The sequence below is a fragment of the Lissotriton helveticus genome, chromosome 6 (assembly GCF_964261635.1).
Source record: "Lissotriton helveticus chromosome 6, aLisHel1.1, whole genome shotgun sequence".
Lineage (NCBI taxonomy): Eukaryota > Metazoa > Chordata > Amphibia > Caudata > Salamandridae > Lissotriton > Lissotriton helveticus.
This window is the reverse complement of record NC_136067.1, coordinates 1948324631-1948342527: the sequence shown is the minus strand read 5'-3', so window position 1 is coordinate 1948342527 and position 17897 is coordinate 1948324631. Positions and strand designations below refer to the sequence as shown.

At 41.6% G+C, this 17897-nt stretch overlaps 1 protein-coding gene across 1 annotated transcript in view; it reads left to right on the top strand.

Annotated features, from left to right (window-relative positions):
• Window positions 1-10426, top strand: part of LOC144763915 (cysteine-rich secretory protein 3-like) — a 75513-nt gene extending 65087 nt beyond the window's left edge. The window contains exon 8 of the mRNA XM_078649948.1: window positions 8864-10426. Within this exon, the coding sequence (XP_078506074.1) occupies window positions 8864-8874 (11 nt within the window). The 3' untranslated portion in view covers window positions 8875-10426. The remainder of the gene's footprint in view (window positions 1-8863) is intronic.
• Window positions 10427-17897: the final 7471 nt, after the last annotated feature.

The window sequence follows — 17897 nt, the reverse complement described above, 5'->3', positions numbered from 1 at the left end:
GCAAATGAAAAACAAAGAGAGTTTGATGATGTTGATTAAACCCTCACAAATGAGTTGTAGACGCGGTGCTCAGGTGATGCTGCATAGCAATTGTTTACTGAATGCAATATTTACTAAAGCATGGGCCTGATGCCAGTTCAACAGACACAGCTTGACTCAAAAACTATCAACGGGCGGAGTCCAAGATTCAAATTTAGGAAAACATGTAAAATAAATCCTGAGTACAAGCTGTAGGTTTCTCAGGACTTGTTCACATGAACCCAATGCAGTGCCTTGGCTGGAATTCCTTTCTGCAGTTGGCCTTCAAGTTCTTGGGTTACCATGGGAGCATGTTATACTTTTTTACCTAGGTAATGGGTAAGTGTCCTCTTTTTTCTTCCTTAGTTGGTACAGGATTGCCAGGACCACAGCATTCTAGGCCAGAGTAAAGTTTGCGCTCTCAGGCTGTGGGACCCCGCTCAGAATTGGGGCATGCTCTTACATGCAGCTGTTTCTTTCTTTTTTTCAATGATTGCTTTTCCAACATCGGGAACGGGAAGAATGGCTGGTTTAAGAGTAACTTGCTTGAGAGACATTTGAGCCGAAAGGTTGTAAAGGCAGCAGTACTTGCTATATAATGCTCGGCACATTCCTGCAGGTCTAATCAAAGATGGTGCACATTTTTTACCTGTTAAGCTACCCAAAGTAAGATGGGCACTGACCCACTTCTTGCCAATATCCTTTCACATGGGGCGGCTCTTACTTTTGAGAACATGGAAAATGACAGGAGTAAAAGGTAAACTGCACCGCAGCACAGTTGAAAGTACTTTTAATTGGCATCAATGTCTCCTTCTAATATTTTCGTACTGTTTCAAGTTGGTTTTTCATGATTCACTTTCTCTTTATAATGAACCTTCTCTGGAGTGTCCTGGGCCTATCCTGTTTTGGTTAAGGCTGATCCCTGCCTGGTCTCTCTTCTGTCTCCCATCTGCTCATCATGTTGCCTTGCCTTTCTGGGGTTATTTTTTGCTTTTGAGCCGTTTCACCTGAAATTGACCCTTCCTTTGAAGAAGACTTCTATCACATACTTTATAGTGGTCATGCAAAAGAGCTACAGAAGCGAGTCACTCTTGAGCTTCAAGCAGGCTAGTCAAGATGGTTGGAATACCCACTACATCCTGCACTTACAGATGGTGGTGCCAGGCGACTTGCATGGTCCAGCACTATGGATCCTAATCTGTTGCAACAACAGAGATACAGGAACTCTACTGCACTAAGACAGAACATTTGACTCCCGAACCTTTGATCTTTTGGTAAAAGCAGTCATTTTTCACGGGAACCTTCAAAGCTGAGGGACGTTTTACAATCCTTTACTGTAAATTTTATTTTTCGAGTCCTATTTTTTAACATCAATGAGCTAAGGTGGAATTTTTAGTTAGTTCAGTTTCTGGAGCATGTCTATCATGGGCCATATTACAGGTCCTCTCTGAAGACTCTTTGTCTGAATGATTATTTTATAATTCCTTTTTTTTTGTTCTCTTTCTTTTTTACTCATCTCATATGACCTCCGTAGCTATAGCACCCCTGTACCACCACTGATGCGTATTTGCATGGTGGTTCCACTCTCAGCTGATGCTTTTTTTTTTACAGGGAATACTCATAACATACAACCTGAGCTGACCAGAGGTTTCAATTATTGGGTCATCGTCCTGTCCCTAAACTGGACCAGATGCCGTATCATCCAAAAGATTCCAAAACAGCCCCTTATCTGGCTTTTCTCAATAAACATTTTCTCTTTGATCTAACTTTCTGAAGTATCTAACAGAATTCCACCAAGCATTCCAAGTGGGAGATATTGTCTGGCGCCACAATTTACAGATCTCCCTCATGGCCAGCAATATCAAGTAAAATACCAGTTTTTGTTGGGACCCTATCGAGTCTGATAATCCCCCGAGTGCAGGGGCAAAACCAAATATTATGAGAGATGGGCTTACCTCCACGATGCTACCCAGTGCCCAATATTCTTGTATCTGAGGGCAGGAAACGAATACGTGGACATCATCTGCATTCTGATGGTCGCATCTCAGACAGATATATTGGATATCTTAAGGGGGGACCAATTGGATCCTGTGGAGTGTGAAAAAGTGTTTTTTTCTGAGTGCAGCTGATTTAATCAGGGGGTAAAGAATATCTAGAGATACCTGCCATAAGGTTTCTAGCTCCTCCCTCGGCAAGTAATTCTCCCAGACTCTGTACGGCTGCTCCATCTTTCAATCTGTTGCTGCCAAGAAATGAAATACCATTGTGCCACTTCTTTTCTTCTGCGGGCTAGGTATTGTAGTTCGCTTTCCATCCTGTTATCATCCAAGAGTGGCCAGCATTGACTCTTACACCAGAAAGAGAGCTGATAGAATTTGAACCTGGACAGAGTACAGTTAGTGATATGACTCCAATATTCCCAGGAATTCATTTATCGCCCAGTACGGGGTCTCTCCAGTATACGACTCCTCCTCTTTTAATGGATAAGCAAGAGTATCCAAAAAACACTGTGGTGTAACGGGAGAATCCCAAACTGGAGCCCATTCACTATAATAAGATAGCCCTAAAGAGTCTCGGCAGTCCGACCATAACCTAGCCGCCAAACGCAGAGTCTTTATTGGATTTCTTTGAAGAATTTAGGAGAGCCAAACTTATACATGAAACCTAGCTCCCCTTCACCTGCTAACATGGCTTTGAACATGCAGCCTATCAGTGAATTGTCAGGAGAGAGCAATAACATCCTACAGTTCTTTATTGGTAGGCCCAACAGTACAGCTGAAAATCTGGTAGGCCCACCCCCCTCGCTGAAGTTTGCATCAAAGTTTTTTCTAGGATAGCCGAATCGCTTTACGTGCCCAGATAAAGGAAGATATATTGCCCTGGATTTTGAGAATGTCAGATTTCCAAATTCTGAGGGGATGTTGTTAAAAAGGTAAGTGTATTTTGGAAGGACGAACATCTTGATCAAATTGACTCACCCATAGAGTGACAATGGGATACTCTGCCATCTTTTTAGTAGGACATCGACCTCCTTTGAGACTTTATCTAGATTGGTTGTAGGGATTTGGGCGGGATCCTGAGTTATTATAACTCCTAAGTATCTGAGTTCTTTGGCAAAGTTTCCCTCCTGATCGACGATGTTTCAGGCCATAATCTCAGTTTTCTCATTGCTTATCTCAAAGCCTGATAGACTTCCAAACATTTGGGCTTCAGCTACAAGCTCTGAGAGTGTAGAGCTAACATTAGATGATAAAAGAATCAAATCATCCACATACAGTGCTAACTTTCATAAAAACCCATTTATTTCAATAGGGATGATCTTCTGATTTAATCTTATGCTTTTAGCTAGTGGTTCCTTTATATAAATCAAATAAAATGGGGGAGAGTGGGCAGCCCTGCCTAGTGCCGCGTCCTATTTTCACTACAGGGGAGAGATTACCATTAACCAAAATTTGAGCCCGGGAGGACTTATACATTTCTTTCAACACTTCCCTGAATCTATCAACAAAACCGAAGATCTTCAGGACCCTGTCCAAGAAGTGCCAGTTCAACCTGTCAACGGCCTTGGCTACATCAACAGTAATAATTGAAAGAGGGAGGTCCTGTGATGAAGCCAAGTCAATCGACCCAATTAAAGTATGTACTAAATCAGACATCTGTCGGCCTGGCAAGAAACCGTTTTGATGCATGTGGATTAATGACCCTGCAATTTTACTAAGCCGTCTGTTCAAGATTCTGACGAAGACTTTATAGTCAACATTTAGTAAAGAAATTGGGCGGTATGTCTGACATTAAGTTGGATTCTTACCTGGCTTTAAAATCAATGTAATGATTGCTTCACTCCAAGAGTCAGGCAGGGGAGATGTACCATCTAAGATACCATTAAACAATTTCAGCCAGCCAGACTGGGATAATTTCCTCCCTCAAACTTATATAAACCTCAATCGGAATAGCATAAAGGCTTGATACATTCCCTTTCTTTGCAGCATCTAAGATAGTTAGAATCTCAGACCCTGTAATTTCTGATGTGAGGATTCCCTGGCTATCCTCAACTAATGTAGGGAGATGTTTCTCTTTAAGCCACCCATCAATATGTTCTTCTGTCACCCGAAGATCTTCTTGGTAGAGTTCCTGGACGAATTGTGCAAATGCACGTTCTATACTATCCTTATCCTCTACAACTTGAGAACCAACTTTAATCTTGGTGATATTGTTATTGGATCTATCGACCCTGCTCTTCATTGCGAGAAGTTTACCACAATTCTCCCCCTGCTCAAAGTCACTCATTTTGCTTGCCTCCCATTTTTGGCGCAGGATCTCATCAGACCTGATTCTAAACGTCAGATGCAGCTCTTCAACTCTCATAATTAAATTTGTATTATCTACCCCAGAGGACCACTCACCTTTAAATCTGTCTCTGCCCCCGCTAACTGCTTCTAGGTCAGCTAGTTCTTTCCTCTCAGCCCTGTCCCAACCCACAACCGCTCCTTTTAGTATCCCTCTCAACCAGGCCTTAAAGGTGTCCCAGACCACATGTATGCTGGCTGAACCCAGATTCTCCCAGAAGAAGCAAGCAGTTTCTGACTTCAGAAAGCCAGGGGTTGAGGATTTCAAAAGAAATCTTCTATTTAAAGTCCACCTCCTCAGAGAAGACTCTGGGGGGAGTTCTAATTTCAGGAGTATGGCATCATGATCAGATAAATGTATGGGCAGGTATTCTATTAAGCAGATGTTATCAAGATCGGGATGCTCCATACAAATATAAACTATTCTTGAATAATGTGCGTTCTTCTTGCTGTAAAAGGAATATTCCCTTCTCTTACCCATTTTTTTTGCCATACATCAAAAAGATTAAGATTCTTCAGCATGGCAAAGAGATAAGCTTTAACTTGCGAGACTGCTACCTGGTTTCGAGGATCTATCTAATTTATTGTTTAGCAGTATTTTAAAATCTCCACAAAAAATCAGGGCTGAATCATAGTCTGCTAGTGCACGACAAAGGTTATTCAGAAGAGTAGTATCATCCTCATTAGCTCCATAATAACTAACTAGTGTATATTTTGCCTCCCGGCAATTAATTGCTATTATAAGCCAACGCCCTCCGTCATCAACTACTCCTGAATTTATTTTGATTATCACAGCAACCCCTTTCGAAAAACATTGCTGGTCTGTTGCAATATTCTTATCCACCCATCTTAATTTTCCAAATAATGTCTTGCATTCTGATTGTAGAAGATGGGTCTCTTGTATCATTAAAATACTAGCTGAGCTACTGAAGTATCAAATGCTGTCTTCCTTTCACCCTCAGTCCATTTACATTCCAGCTTAGTAAGTCAAGATGTTGCTTCCCTTCCCCCATGGGCCTATCCTCCATCACTGTCTTGTCTCCACTCACTACTATAACTGCTAAAGCTAGTAGAGGCTGTTATGTCACATGAAAATATTACACCTTTTTAAAAAAATGTTTTCCCAATGCTCCCCACCAACAAACGTGAATACCATTACCTCCCCCCACCAACCCCACAACCTCCCTCCCCCCTGCGGGAACCCTCCCTGATTAGCAATTGGCAATAAAGTATTGCCTGTTCGGGTCGGGCCCTCCAGCCTCAAAATAAAAAAAAATCTGAAAATAAAATATGGAGAATGATATTTAATAGTAACTGGTAACTAGTAACTAGTGCCGGCAAAGACCCCCCTTAAGCTTAAGTTAACTGGGTTCAGTCTGTGCCAGGAAACTATCTACTTCCTCTGGGAATCTGAATTCATACATTTTATTAGCCCATACAACTTTAAAAAAAGCAGGGAATTGCAACTGTACTTGGGCTCCCTGGTCTCTCAATGCATCCAGTCTCTTGCGCAGTTCCCACCTTCTATCCTCTGTGACCCGAGAAATATCAGACAGAATCCTAAAGGTAATTCCTGGATCTGGATGGATTGAAGTTTAAGGGCAGCCCCCAATATTGCTCCTTTAGCAGATAGGATTGGATGTAGATTAGTATTTTCCTGGCCTTTTTCGGGGCAGGATTCAACTTGAAGGGATCTCTGTGTATTCTCTGGATTTCAGACTCCCAGATATTAGCTATGGCGATTCGGGGAAAGGCTTTAACTAGAAGATCGATAACATAGGCCTTTAAATTATCCCCTTCCAAACCTTCTTTTAGATCTAGGACCCTGATATTGTTCCTCCTCAAGATATTTTCTAACCTCTCCAACCTCTCTGTTATATCCCGCTCTTTATCCTTCAGTCTTCTCACCTCACTAGAGTTATCATTAACCTCTAGGCCCAAATCCTCCACTCTGCTCGCAAGAGTCTCCATATGATGCGTCAATGCTTTTCCTCTAGGCTAGTGCAGGGATCTTGAATCTTCTTTTGATTTGATTCAGAAGTAGAAAAGGTGCTCCCGCCCTTTATTGCATAATTCTCGACCAGATTTTAAAAGATACTTGAATTACCTGATCATGAGTTTGTAGCTAATGAAGCTTTCTGACACCGAACAAGGCATTTAAACTATATTAAATTATGTTTTCTCGTTTGTCAGTTCGAAAATGAGAAGATCTGAATGGAAAGTACCCAAATGAAATTAGTTCTCAGAGGTTGTAAGGACAAAATAAGGATGAGTTAATGAACTCTGTGTGACCATCTTTCATAAGGGACAGCTGTACAGATGTATGTATTACTGTACCGAATTTCCTTTGCACTCTAATGCTTAAGAAATCCCAAGGTACATCTGAGCATATCAGCTCCTTATCAGAGGAAGCAATGAAAATACGTCCTGCCAGAGCATCTCTTTCAAATGCTGAAAAGGAAAGAAGAGAAAGGACTGGACTTTATGGACCTCATATGCAAGAGACTGACACATCACTGTGTTAAGCAGCAATCCATCAGTTTTCTTGTGCCTGTATCAGAAACCCTTGTGCCACCATGGATACACCATATTTACAATACAACTCACCATGGCACAGGAGTTTTTGGCACAGTGCTAGAGTTGGCTTGAAAACCGAGGCAACTCCAGCCATGCTTCAAAATACAGAAGTTACTGTTTTAACTGACACTTCACCTACTGAATGGGGACTAATGTGTTAGAGCATGAAAAGGTGACGAAGCCACCTTGTGATCAAACAAATTGGTCCTGCATAGTGCCCTCTTGTATGTGTGACATCAGCACTTAATGTCACAAATTGTGAAATTAAGTGCATATACTTACCATTTGTGGCCCACTTACCTTGTGACTCGATTGCATATTACAATTAAATCACTACAGCTGGTGTCGTGCCTTGGGCACAACCAATGGGGTCATCCCTGCGCCTGGGTTTGGCAGGTGTAGGGATTTTGAAGCATTGGTAGAGCAGTGGCAGGCCGCTTGAAAAAAAAAGTGGTAAATACACTGCATCAAATTCAAGGTAATTGTTTTGGATGGAACGCCTACCTTGCATAAATTACATTCCCTCGAGACGCAGGTGATTTTCACGCAGGTGAAAACCGACGCAGCCATCAAAAAAGTGACACATTTGCATCCATGCAACAATGGAGCAGATACAGCACTGCCGTCGCGTCAAAAAAGTGAAGCAACGCCGGTCCAAGGTGAAGCAAGTGGCTTGTAATAAGCTCCTACGTGTGTTGTGATAACCCAGGTGATATGGGGCCTCATTTACATTATGAGGATGTGCCACCGGAGCATCACTTTTTGCGACGCTGTGGTGGCGCAGGTGTCTGCCACGTATTTACGATGCAGCCCTAAGCCAATTTGCATGGCTTAATGCGGCCTTGTACATATTGTTTCCCAGTGTTGTGCTCTAAAGGGCCTTGCAATGGGTGTTGCTGTGGGTGTTTCTGGCAACACCAATGGCTATTTGACACTGCCCCAGATTTAAAAGGAATCGTAACTCTGGGGCAGTGCCAAAAATACCTTTATTTCTCCTTGTTTTTGCTTTTTCTTTGTGTGCCGCATAACGCAGCACACATAGAAAGAGAAAAAAGCCTCTTGTGATTGTTTTTGTGCAGGAAGGTGTCCCTTTTCGCACAATTACAAGCCCAGAGGAAAATGTCAGGAATCTGATAGATACAGCGCATTCCTGTTCTTTTCTTTTGCCATAGGGCAGCGCAGCGGAAGGCCTCCGGCACTGCCTTACAGCAAAATATTGTAAATAAGGACCATGGTGCGGGAATTTCCTGTTAAGCCATAGAGAAAAGGAAAAGGGCAGAGCTGTCCTCTGCTGGACAGAAAATTATGAGTGTACAGTAACAGAAAAGGCCCAGAGGGACAGAACACAAGTCACCACCTCACTCCCATGCTGCCAGTCGCAAGCTCCTCGCCCAGGGACCACCTCCCACAAGTCTCCCTCTCCTTCGCTGCACATCGCTTCAATCCTTGGGAGTACAGATGGTCAGCAGGGCTTCAAAATCTAATGCGAAATCTCCTAAATGTTTATTTAAATACCAAAGGCAGGGAAAAACACAGATATATGGTGCATTTTTGTGTTAACATCAATCATTGCGCACTTTGCTGATGACCAGAGGTGCATCTATCATTGGTGCAGCAGGTGCAGTGAATGGCCCTCTGCACCTCAGTTATGACTGTATTTTACTAACAAACGAGGGAGGAGAGGGCCATTTCTGGTGCCTACATAAGGGCCCATGATACACTACTAGGCCACTGCTCTTGACAGCATCTACAGACAGCAGTCTCAAATACCGCCAACATCTATTTAGCTGCAGGCTCAGGTGCACAATAATCATTTGCTTCTTACGCTGCAAATACATGGAAATATATTTTGCTGTATACAAATAATAATGCTGTTCTTCCCACATTCCTCTTGCTAAATGTGGGATTTGTTCCTTCCTTAGCCAAATCCTGATCACTCAAGAACAAGGCTGCTAGCTGTGGGGGTGTCATGTGCACGGCATGAAGGCAAACAGATTGAAGGAGCGAAAACACCAGCTACAGCATTTATTTGTATTTACCACAGGTGTCATGTCCTAAATTCTTCAAACTTGTACTCATTTGAGATGTTCTGTGATATGTAACAGGAATTATCTAGTTTCTCAAAATTTCGCATTGTTCCTATATTAGTCTCCCAGTTGCCAGGACCCTGAGTTGTAGATTTGATTTTCCTGGTAGTTTTAGTTTTCTCAGGTTGTCTCAGGTGAAAGGCCTTTAAATCGTAATTTCCTCATAGGGCCTGGAAGAATTTACTTTTACACTGTGAAGCACATGTAGTGATATTTTACGTCAAATTCTATTCCTAGTGAATTGCGAACTTCTACACTTATTTAAAATTTTACCTTTGAATGTGGCAAAAGCATATACATTTGTTGCAAATACAGACCTTATCTTGAAGAAAAACAATAATATGTAATCAAATAGTAAAAAAAGTAAAGTCTTGGCAAATGCCGAATCAATTTCGACAAAAACGGCTTCCATGGCATGTGTGGGGTCAACAGATCTGTGGGATTTCATATTTTTAAACCGCACCCCGTGTGTGTGGCTTTGGAAGAAAACATTGTTGGCAATCTTTTCAAATTGTTCACTCCAGGAAAAAACGTTTATTGAATGACTGGATTAGGCATTACACGGATAGAAAATAGGTATTAAAATGTGATGTTCGTGACCATCCAGCAGCCCACAATGTATGTCCATCTCCTGAATAATTTTGATTGCAAACAAAATGAATACATTGTTTGCTTTGCATTACATTTCAGTAAACCGTTTCGGGAAACCACTGATCAAATCATATATCATGATATGAAACTATTATTCTCATTACATTCAGAACTTCTGTAATATCAAACTATGTTATTATAATGATGCAGAACTTGGTATTGGGGTTTTGCCATTTTATAATGCTGCAAATGTCATATGTATTGTTATTACTACACAATTAACAGTACTCAACATGTTAGCTTTGGAAGAACTGTGGTTGTCTCAGACTAAATCTGTGGTCTTTGGGCCCAGCAGAGCTCATTGCAATACATGCTTAAGTTACTTAACTCTGTCACTGGAATATGTTTTTCAAACTGCACAGATAGTTTATGCTACTAATCTGAATATAAATAAATTCTTGTCATGTAAGAAAATGTAACTATAAAGAATGACTCAAGCTACTGAGATTAAGTGTCCAAACTCAAGGCATTTCTTGTTTTTCTGTGGTCCAACCAAAGCTTCATGGAAGCTCACTGTGCTGATACACTGCTTAACAAATTAGGCGTTCTTCTACTTGTGCTAGATCTGCCATCAGAATGAGATGAAGTCGAAATTATTCAAATTTTGTGGTTTTATTAATTGGCATATACGTGTCCCCCACTTTACTTTTTCATCTGTGAATTAATAAACTGAAGCTTACTGTTTTCATTGTTCTGTTTAAAAATGTTTCTCCACAGATTCAGCCAATAAATTGTTCAGCATTATCACCTGATTTTGTGTATTCATTAACAATTTCTGCAAACTGAGGCTTGCTATGGTAACACCCCAAAAGTAAAATAAGGAAGTCATGGATTTTACATGCAGTCTTCGAAACATGGTAGCAATATGCTAAAAATAAAAAAAATTGAACATGTGAGTTTTAGGTCACCCAGAGATATTGGCAATGAATGCTTAGGCACAGAACTTTATTTAACCATGTGCTCAGTGTTTCAGTTCTATGTTTTAACAAGTATTGGTAAAGCCAATTGGTCGGTTTCCATTTTCATTTATAACCCAGACCGGCTGGCTTTGACCATGTTTGCAATACTATCATGATCCAAGAACACAGATTCATAAACAAACTTTTCCAACTTTCTAAGTTCTAATGAATGTCACCGCATAATACAATAACAACCAAATTTGAAGTTTTCATTAAATTATGGTGCTCTCAAGGGTGATTTAGAAATGGTTTGTCCAGAGTAGAAGTGCAGCTTGTGGAGTATGAAGCATGTTGGAAAGAGCTAACTAAGTGCATCTAATGTATCAACAGACGGGTGCTTGGAAATCAGTTGTGATGAACAACAGTCTTCACAGTATTTGACAAAGGCTGGGGTCTCTAAGGTTGAGTGAATATTCGGATGTATATTTAAGTCACATAGAATTCCTGGAAGGCTATTGTGTACAGTGAAGTGCATCAAGTATTTCAAGCCCCAGTTAATAGAATTTCGTCTACTGCTATGGTGGATTAGTGAGATTCTAGAGAATTAAAAAGAATGTATATGTTCTTTCTTCAGTGGAGAACATCTTAGAATGTGTTCCTAGTATTTGACCAGACCCATTCAAACATCGCCATTGGGGATCCACATGCATCTACTACAGCCATCTTTGAAAGAGTTTGCTCAAATATTATATACCCATTTTACGTTGACCACCATTCGTGTGTGCAGATACACTTGTTGGTGGCCATCTTAAAAGATGTATAATCCATTTTAAGTGGGACGCCTGCTAAAACTTGGCAGGTGAAAAAAGATTAAAAAAGTAAAATGTTGCATAGGGGAAGGGAACAACAAGTAGGTAGGGGCTGGAGAACAGGGGTGGGGTCCATAAATATATATTTGAAAACAAGAAGAATGGGGAGAGCAAAGCAATGGATGAGCTGGGCTGCAGAGGCAACAAAGACAATGAGGGAGAACTTGGGGAGGTGCAGGGGAAGCAACACTTTGTGTGAGTCGTGGAGGGGGCTGCAGCAGACTGGGAAGGTAGAAGAGATAGAGCATTAAAAACACATCCACTCCCATGGAGTGCTAAAGTAAAGAACATGTGGTTATTGAATGCCCACCACATCAGAAGTGGTATGAATAACCAATCAGAACAATGCGAGGCCTAAATACTTCTGGGTGGGACAAAAAAGAGGAAAGAACATCAGAGAATAAAGAAGGGGACTAGTGAGACAGTCACCTGAGGTCATTCAGTTGTGTGAAAGGGCTGAATGAAAGCCTACTCTGTGCATGATGGAACCAATAGGTTGGCTAACAAACAGCTAAAGGTATCTGTAGTTCAGACCTAAAATGATTACAAACTGGTCAAATAAATGAGGGTGCCTTTGAAAGATACAAACAAGAAACAATACTGTAAATACTGGGAGTAGCATGCTACCTCCTTTCACCTTTCCTATAAAAGGTGTGTCTGAACTGCTCTGACTTCATTTGAAGAGTTTCTTTAGGAACTGTAGTGCCCGCTTAGGGCTGTTTTTGTGTTTGCATTTTATGTGTCCTGAAAGTATATAAAAAGAACACAAACACATTATGTTTATTTTAAAATGCTTTATTGATATAATAATTTTGACATTTAATTTCATAATGTAATCTAAGGTTTTTCTATCTGCCATATGTACACATTTGTAAATGAATGTGTAGTATTCAGTAGTGTGTCTAATAAATTAACTTTTCTTTTCTAAAGAAAAAGCACTGACTGGACAATGAAACAATATCAGTGTGGCAAGAAAGATCAACAGTTAATGGCTACCAGTTTAAACTAATTAACATAAACACTTGAAAATCACACATAAGCAATGTCAGAATCGCGGCTCCAGGGAATTATGCAGGTCCAGAGCTGTACGATGTCTCCATGTGATTGAAAGGCAAGGGTATATTTACAATAAAGTGGTGAAGTCTGTCGTTAAGCCAAGAAGGCCGACTACATGCTTCATCACTTTAGAAATGCAGGCCTGCACCATATTTAATAGACTATGGTGCAGCTTTTCCCCCTTCAATGGCACTAAATTTGCCTGCCTAGCGCAGTAAAGGGACCCTTACATCAAAAGAGCATAACCATACTATACTTTTGTCCTACACTTTCTCTCTTTTCAGAAATGCTACTCCCTTCTACAAACCTGGTGGCACTGGTTAGTGTAGACCGCCACTGATACTAAAATTGACCTTCCTTTGATCCTGAAGAAGTGCTTTGGATCTCCTTCTGAGGGCACATACAGCGTGAAACATGTTGACCATTATATATGTCCATTAGGGACATATACCCAGCTACAGAGGGACATAATATCCCCTAGAGCAGCACTACACACTTAACAATGTCAGAGGATTACCTTAATAAATAGTACCCACTGTCCCTCTAGTCATTTTTAACACACCACTTTAGACTTCATTGCCACTTACACCCACACACCCAATCAGCTTCTCATCAAAAGATCTCCAATAAAGAGACCCTTCGGGGGATCCGTAGGGCATTGCAACGCCGGCCCGACTAGGAGAAAACCCCCAAATGCTGAAGCATGACATCCTTCGGGGCGTGTGAGGGCATTATGATGCGGACACACTGTCCCCCGAAGATAGAGTAGTTTCTTCCTCTTTCATCATCAACAAAGAACAGTGGCTCCATTTATGTACTAGTTAGTTTCACAGCCGTCCCCTTGTTGCAGCTGCCAATGACATCTAATTGCTTTGACGAGTGCATAGACATGATAGCAGTTTAACGCTAGGTCCTGGAATTTATTTGCCATCAAGCTCTTCAGAACCTAGTTGGTGGTTGACTGTTCCACTAACACTCTGCAGGGTCCTCTCATCCAGGAAGGTATTGGAAACAATACAAATGGTGTATTATGTATGCAAGTTACATACTACTGCTGAATTTTTAATTTAGCAGATGCATAGCTTCTTAATGTTCCTGGAAGGTCATAGTTTTCTGTTTTAGAAAATGTGTATTCCCTTGACTAAAGAAATTTTAAGTAACAAAATTGGTCTGTGTTATTAAAAAATTCAAACTGCGTCTAGTTTCTCTAGCAATCCTGTTTGAAAATCTAGATGAACATTTACACTCGGTAGTAGTCAAGTGGTTGCATAGGTGTTATTATTTTCAAAAATAATGAGCTGGAAACGGGATTTTTATCAAACTGCATTTGGAAATTATTATTGGTGTCTATTGATTACATCCGAGGGCCACTGCCTTGTCCTATTTCTTACTACACAAGACATGATGCCACCCTGACAAGCCTTCCTTTCATATATGTATTGTTAGGAAGTCATCCTATTTGCTCTGATCACCCCAATTGTTTGACTGTTTGACTGATACTGATGGTTTCTGACTCTCATTGTACCCTTGGCTTTGCTAACCAGACCCAGAGCTACTGCTCTGTTTAAAAGGTATATGGTCATTAGGTGTGATTACAATTGACATGACAACCTATTTGTAAGCTCCTAGTATATGGTAGGGCATGTAGGTCTAGAGGCCCAGTAGATTTAAGGCACTTGAGTGTGCACTACTGTGGTGCCTGCTGTCATTTTAAAAGCCAGCCTTGACTTGTAGACTGCGTATACATTTAAATTATATGCAAATTCGACTTTGGAATTAACACTGCCTTATTTTGACATATAAATCGTCTCTAAGGTCTTCCCTAGGTGCCTCTGGAGTAGGGTGCCTTATAACTATAAGCAGAGACATTATCAGTGCTTAATTTGTGCCGGTGCTTGCCAGTGCTTAGCATCGGCACTTATTCAACAGGGCCGGGTCTATGGGGTGAGGCAGGCTGGGAAAGTGCGTGTCTACTCTTGGCACAAAGTCAATGTGAGGTCAATGTGAGGTCGTCGGAGTAAATGAAAAGTGCGTGCCTTCGTTTTGAAACAGCTCGAGCCTCGCACGCACTGAACTGAATTCAGCTGAAGCCTTGGTATTTAATGAACTTCACATCTTCCTCTGCAGTTCGGGTTGTGCCGGCCAGGCTGGCTCAGATGTGCTCTCAATTGGGCTGCAGCACCACGGCAAGTTGACAGAATTCACAAAACCTGAGGGGGCCCCCCTGCAAAGTACATGGAGGGGGCCCCCTGACCCACCGCCCACCACTTTGCCCTACCGCCCAAAAATCTGGTATATTTTGAATTGAAACCTCCAACATTTAATGAAATGCCTCCATATTTGCGTACTCAAAATTCGAATAAGAAAGTAAGAAACACTTTTAATATATAAGCTACACCATTTGTAACATTATTGTCAAGAGCAGATTATTTAACTGAGACAGGGATCAGAGCAATGCTAAGGAGCGGTCGTATTGTTTGAGGAACTGCCTTCGCTGAAGAACAAGGAACAACTACATAGGGTCTGAATTAGAATTGACATTAATGGAAAATAACTTGAAACTTTGAAAGACAAAGCCAAAACTGCAATTTAACAGACTCGACTGACAATATACATGAGCAGTACACAAGATATAACCCAGTATCCTGCCTGCTCCAATAGAAATAAACTGGTGTGAATTATCTGCATGCCAGTTTTATAGCATCACTCATACCAGTGTAAGGTGTCAGAGCACTTTACACCTCACACACATTGCACAGAGACAAACTCTTATGTGTGTAAATTAGTGTATAGGAAATATTACATCAGACAGGACTACAAGGTGTAGTGTAGGAGTGACATGTCATCCATACTGGTAGGCAGTATAGTTTCTGAAAAAGCACAAATTCAGAATTTAAAACGTAACATTATTGTTAGGGATTCTCTTTCATAATAAGAATTGTTTCCTACCCGAATTAACCCTTTTCGCAAGATTAGGATGATGAAAAACTGGGCAAAAAACCTATAGCTCTAACATATACCTTGTAGTTTACATGCAGCTCTTTGATGATAGTTAATAGCTCAATGTTCTATATTACGATTTTGACTTTCACATGTCAAGTAACAAAAGGAGCTCTCTTATAGAAGCAGTACCCACTGACCTATTTACATGTTATGCACTTTGTTATCTGCATGGTACACGTTCTTAGCGGCAGGCATTTTAAACTTCTGCACTACCTTAGGATGAGTCAAAACTTCCTCTAGACAAACCTCCGGTCTCTTTTCAGGAAGACGATAAATCACCGGAGTTATATTGACGTTTTAATTGATGTCTGAAAATTGCTGGCGGCCGGGAACATGGTAACAGGTGCTTTTAAAATTATAGTATACATTTTTTTTAAATGACGCCATCACCCCAAGTCAACGTGCAGTGCGGTTGCACCGATCGCACCGCCCTGCCACTATGGAATGTGTAGGCGGTTCGCAGCACAAAAGGCTGTGCTAGGAGGTGGGTAGCCGAGACTAGTGAGAGGCCAGTTTTCTGTCTGTAGTTTTGGGCTGTCTTCACCTTAACCCAGAACCCACAAGCAGTGCTATTCTACATTACTTTCTGCCATTTTGTCACACTGTGCCTTAATAGATGTGGTCAGGGCAGAGCAGGTCAGGTCTTCCTCTGGTCATTAGGCCATTCACAACTCGGCCCCTGTGGGACACGGGTCTCGGTACGTGGAACAGCTTCACACAAAAGCAGTGTCTTTGCAGTACACCTCTGCCAAGCACTCCCTGCACTGAGGCAATGGCAGGCGGGGGAGAAGAGAGTGTGAGGAGGCAGAGAAGCCACACAGGGAGGCCTGGCCAGGTGTTGTGGCGCTAAGGTTGTTCGGCAGCCTAAACATTGTGTTTCTCCCATGCTCCCTCCCAGGCAGGCGCTTCACCTTCATCCCGTGGTAGGCTGGGAGTGCAGTTACTATTCAGAGGCCTTCCTGATAGGCCAGGTTTGGCTCTACCTTTTGGGCCGTTCCAGTGCTTGAAATGGAAAAATAGAAGTGCAGGTACTCTCCAATTAAAAGTATAGCATTTCTCTTGAGAAGTGCCGGTACTCTCCCTCTCAAAATAAAAAAGTGCCGGTACTCCGTACTGGACTGTACCGGCCCATTTAAAGCACTGGGCCGTTCCCACGTCAGCCCTAAGGGGCTAGCCCGGGGCAGAAGCAATTTGTTTCAGCTGACCTCTCTGCCAGGCCATCGATTCAGGCCATGGTGGGTGTGGGAGTGTGCAAATTCTCAGAGGCCTCACTGGGAGGCCAGGTGAGGTGTTGGCGCCATGGGGACATTTTAAGCTCGGCCCCAATTTCAATAATTAGGTTACCTGCAAATGTTCCATTTTTCAAGCGCTAACAAAAGTACTTGCCGAAAAGATCTGTGCTTTATGTGAAAACAGTTTTGACTCGTTATAAGCTAGCATAGAGGGTTCATGTGCTTGCTGCAAAACACAACATGCTGATCCCAGATTTGTATTTTAGGTACAGAGGCATATGGGTTACTAGTTTTGCACACCAATTAAATGTCAATCAAATCAAATGTGTGCCCCTGGCCGGGTCCCTTAGCACTCCCCGTAATCCCGCCCCATAGCCCCCCTCTGCCCAAGCCCCACCCCCTAATCACATCTTAATATGGTGAGTACCTGCACTTATTTTTTTCTATTTAAAGCACTGCATATATATATGTACATCCATATATATATATATGTATGTGTTGGAACTGGGGTCGCCAGTTCCCCGAGGGTAGCATGGCACGAGCGGGTAGGCATCCGAACGCTTATGTGTAAAGCGACCATACAGCACACGCATCCACTGAGATGGTAAAATGGGCATGCAATGAGTGACGCCACTCCAGTTAGTTCGTATAACAATTAGATACCTTTTATATAGAGCAGAGTCGGGGTAATCAAAAATTACAGTATCAATTACTTATTAGTTTTCCTTCAGAATACATATGTTTCAACACTTTGTAATAAATACTCAGAGGAATAAATATTAAATGTCAGATAAATATTGAATATTAGATAATATTAAGTATAGATAACCACAGGCCTGACCTTAGCCTTGCTCCTTGTCAGAACCTGTAAGAAATACATTACAAAAGGCAACTAAATGACATTACATCATATTGGTTCTATAGGCATTTTACCCACTTCTCACCAAGCAAGGGTGAGCGTTTCACAGCAGTAAACATGTAAATAAATAACTGAAGGCTTCCAGTAAATGCGGCACTAAAGGGGAGAAAACATTTCATTAAGGATAAACATCCCCTTGTGCAGGATTAACCATTTTAAGAATCACTCCCAGGAGGAATGAGCATTAAGCAGTTCCATAGTAGACGTAGAACTTTTCATTAGTTATGCATCAACATTTCA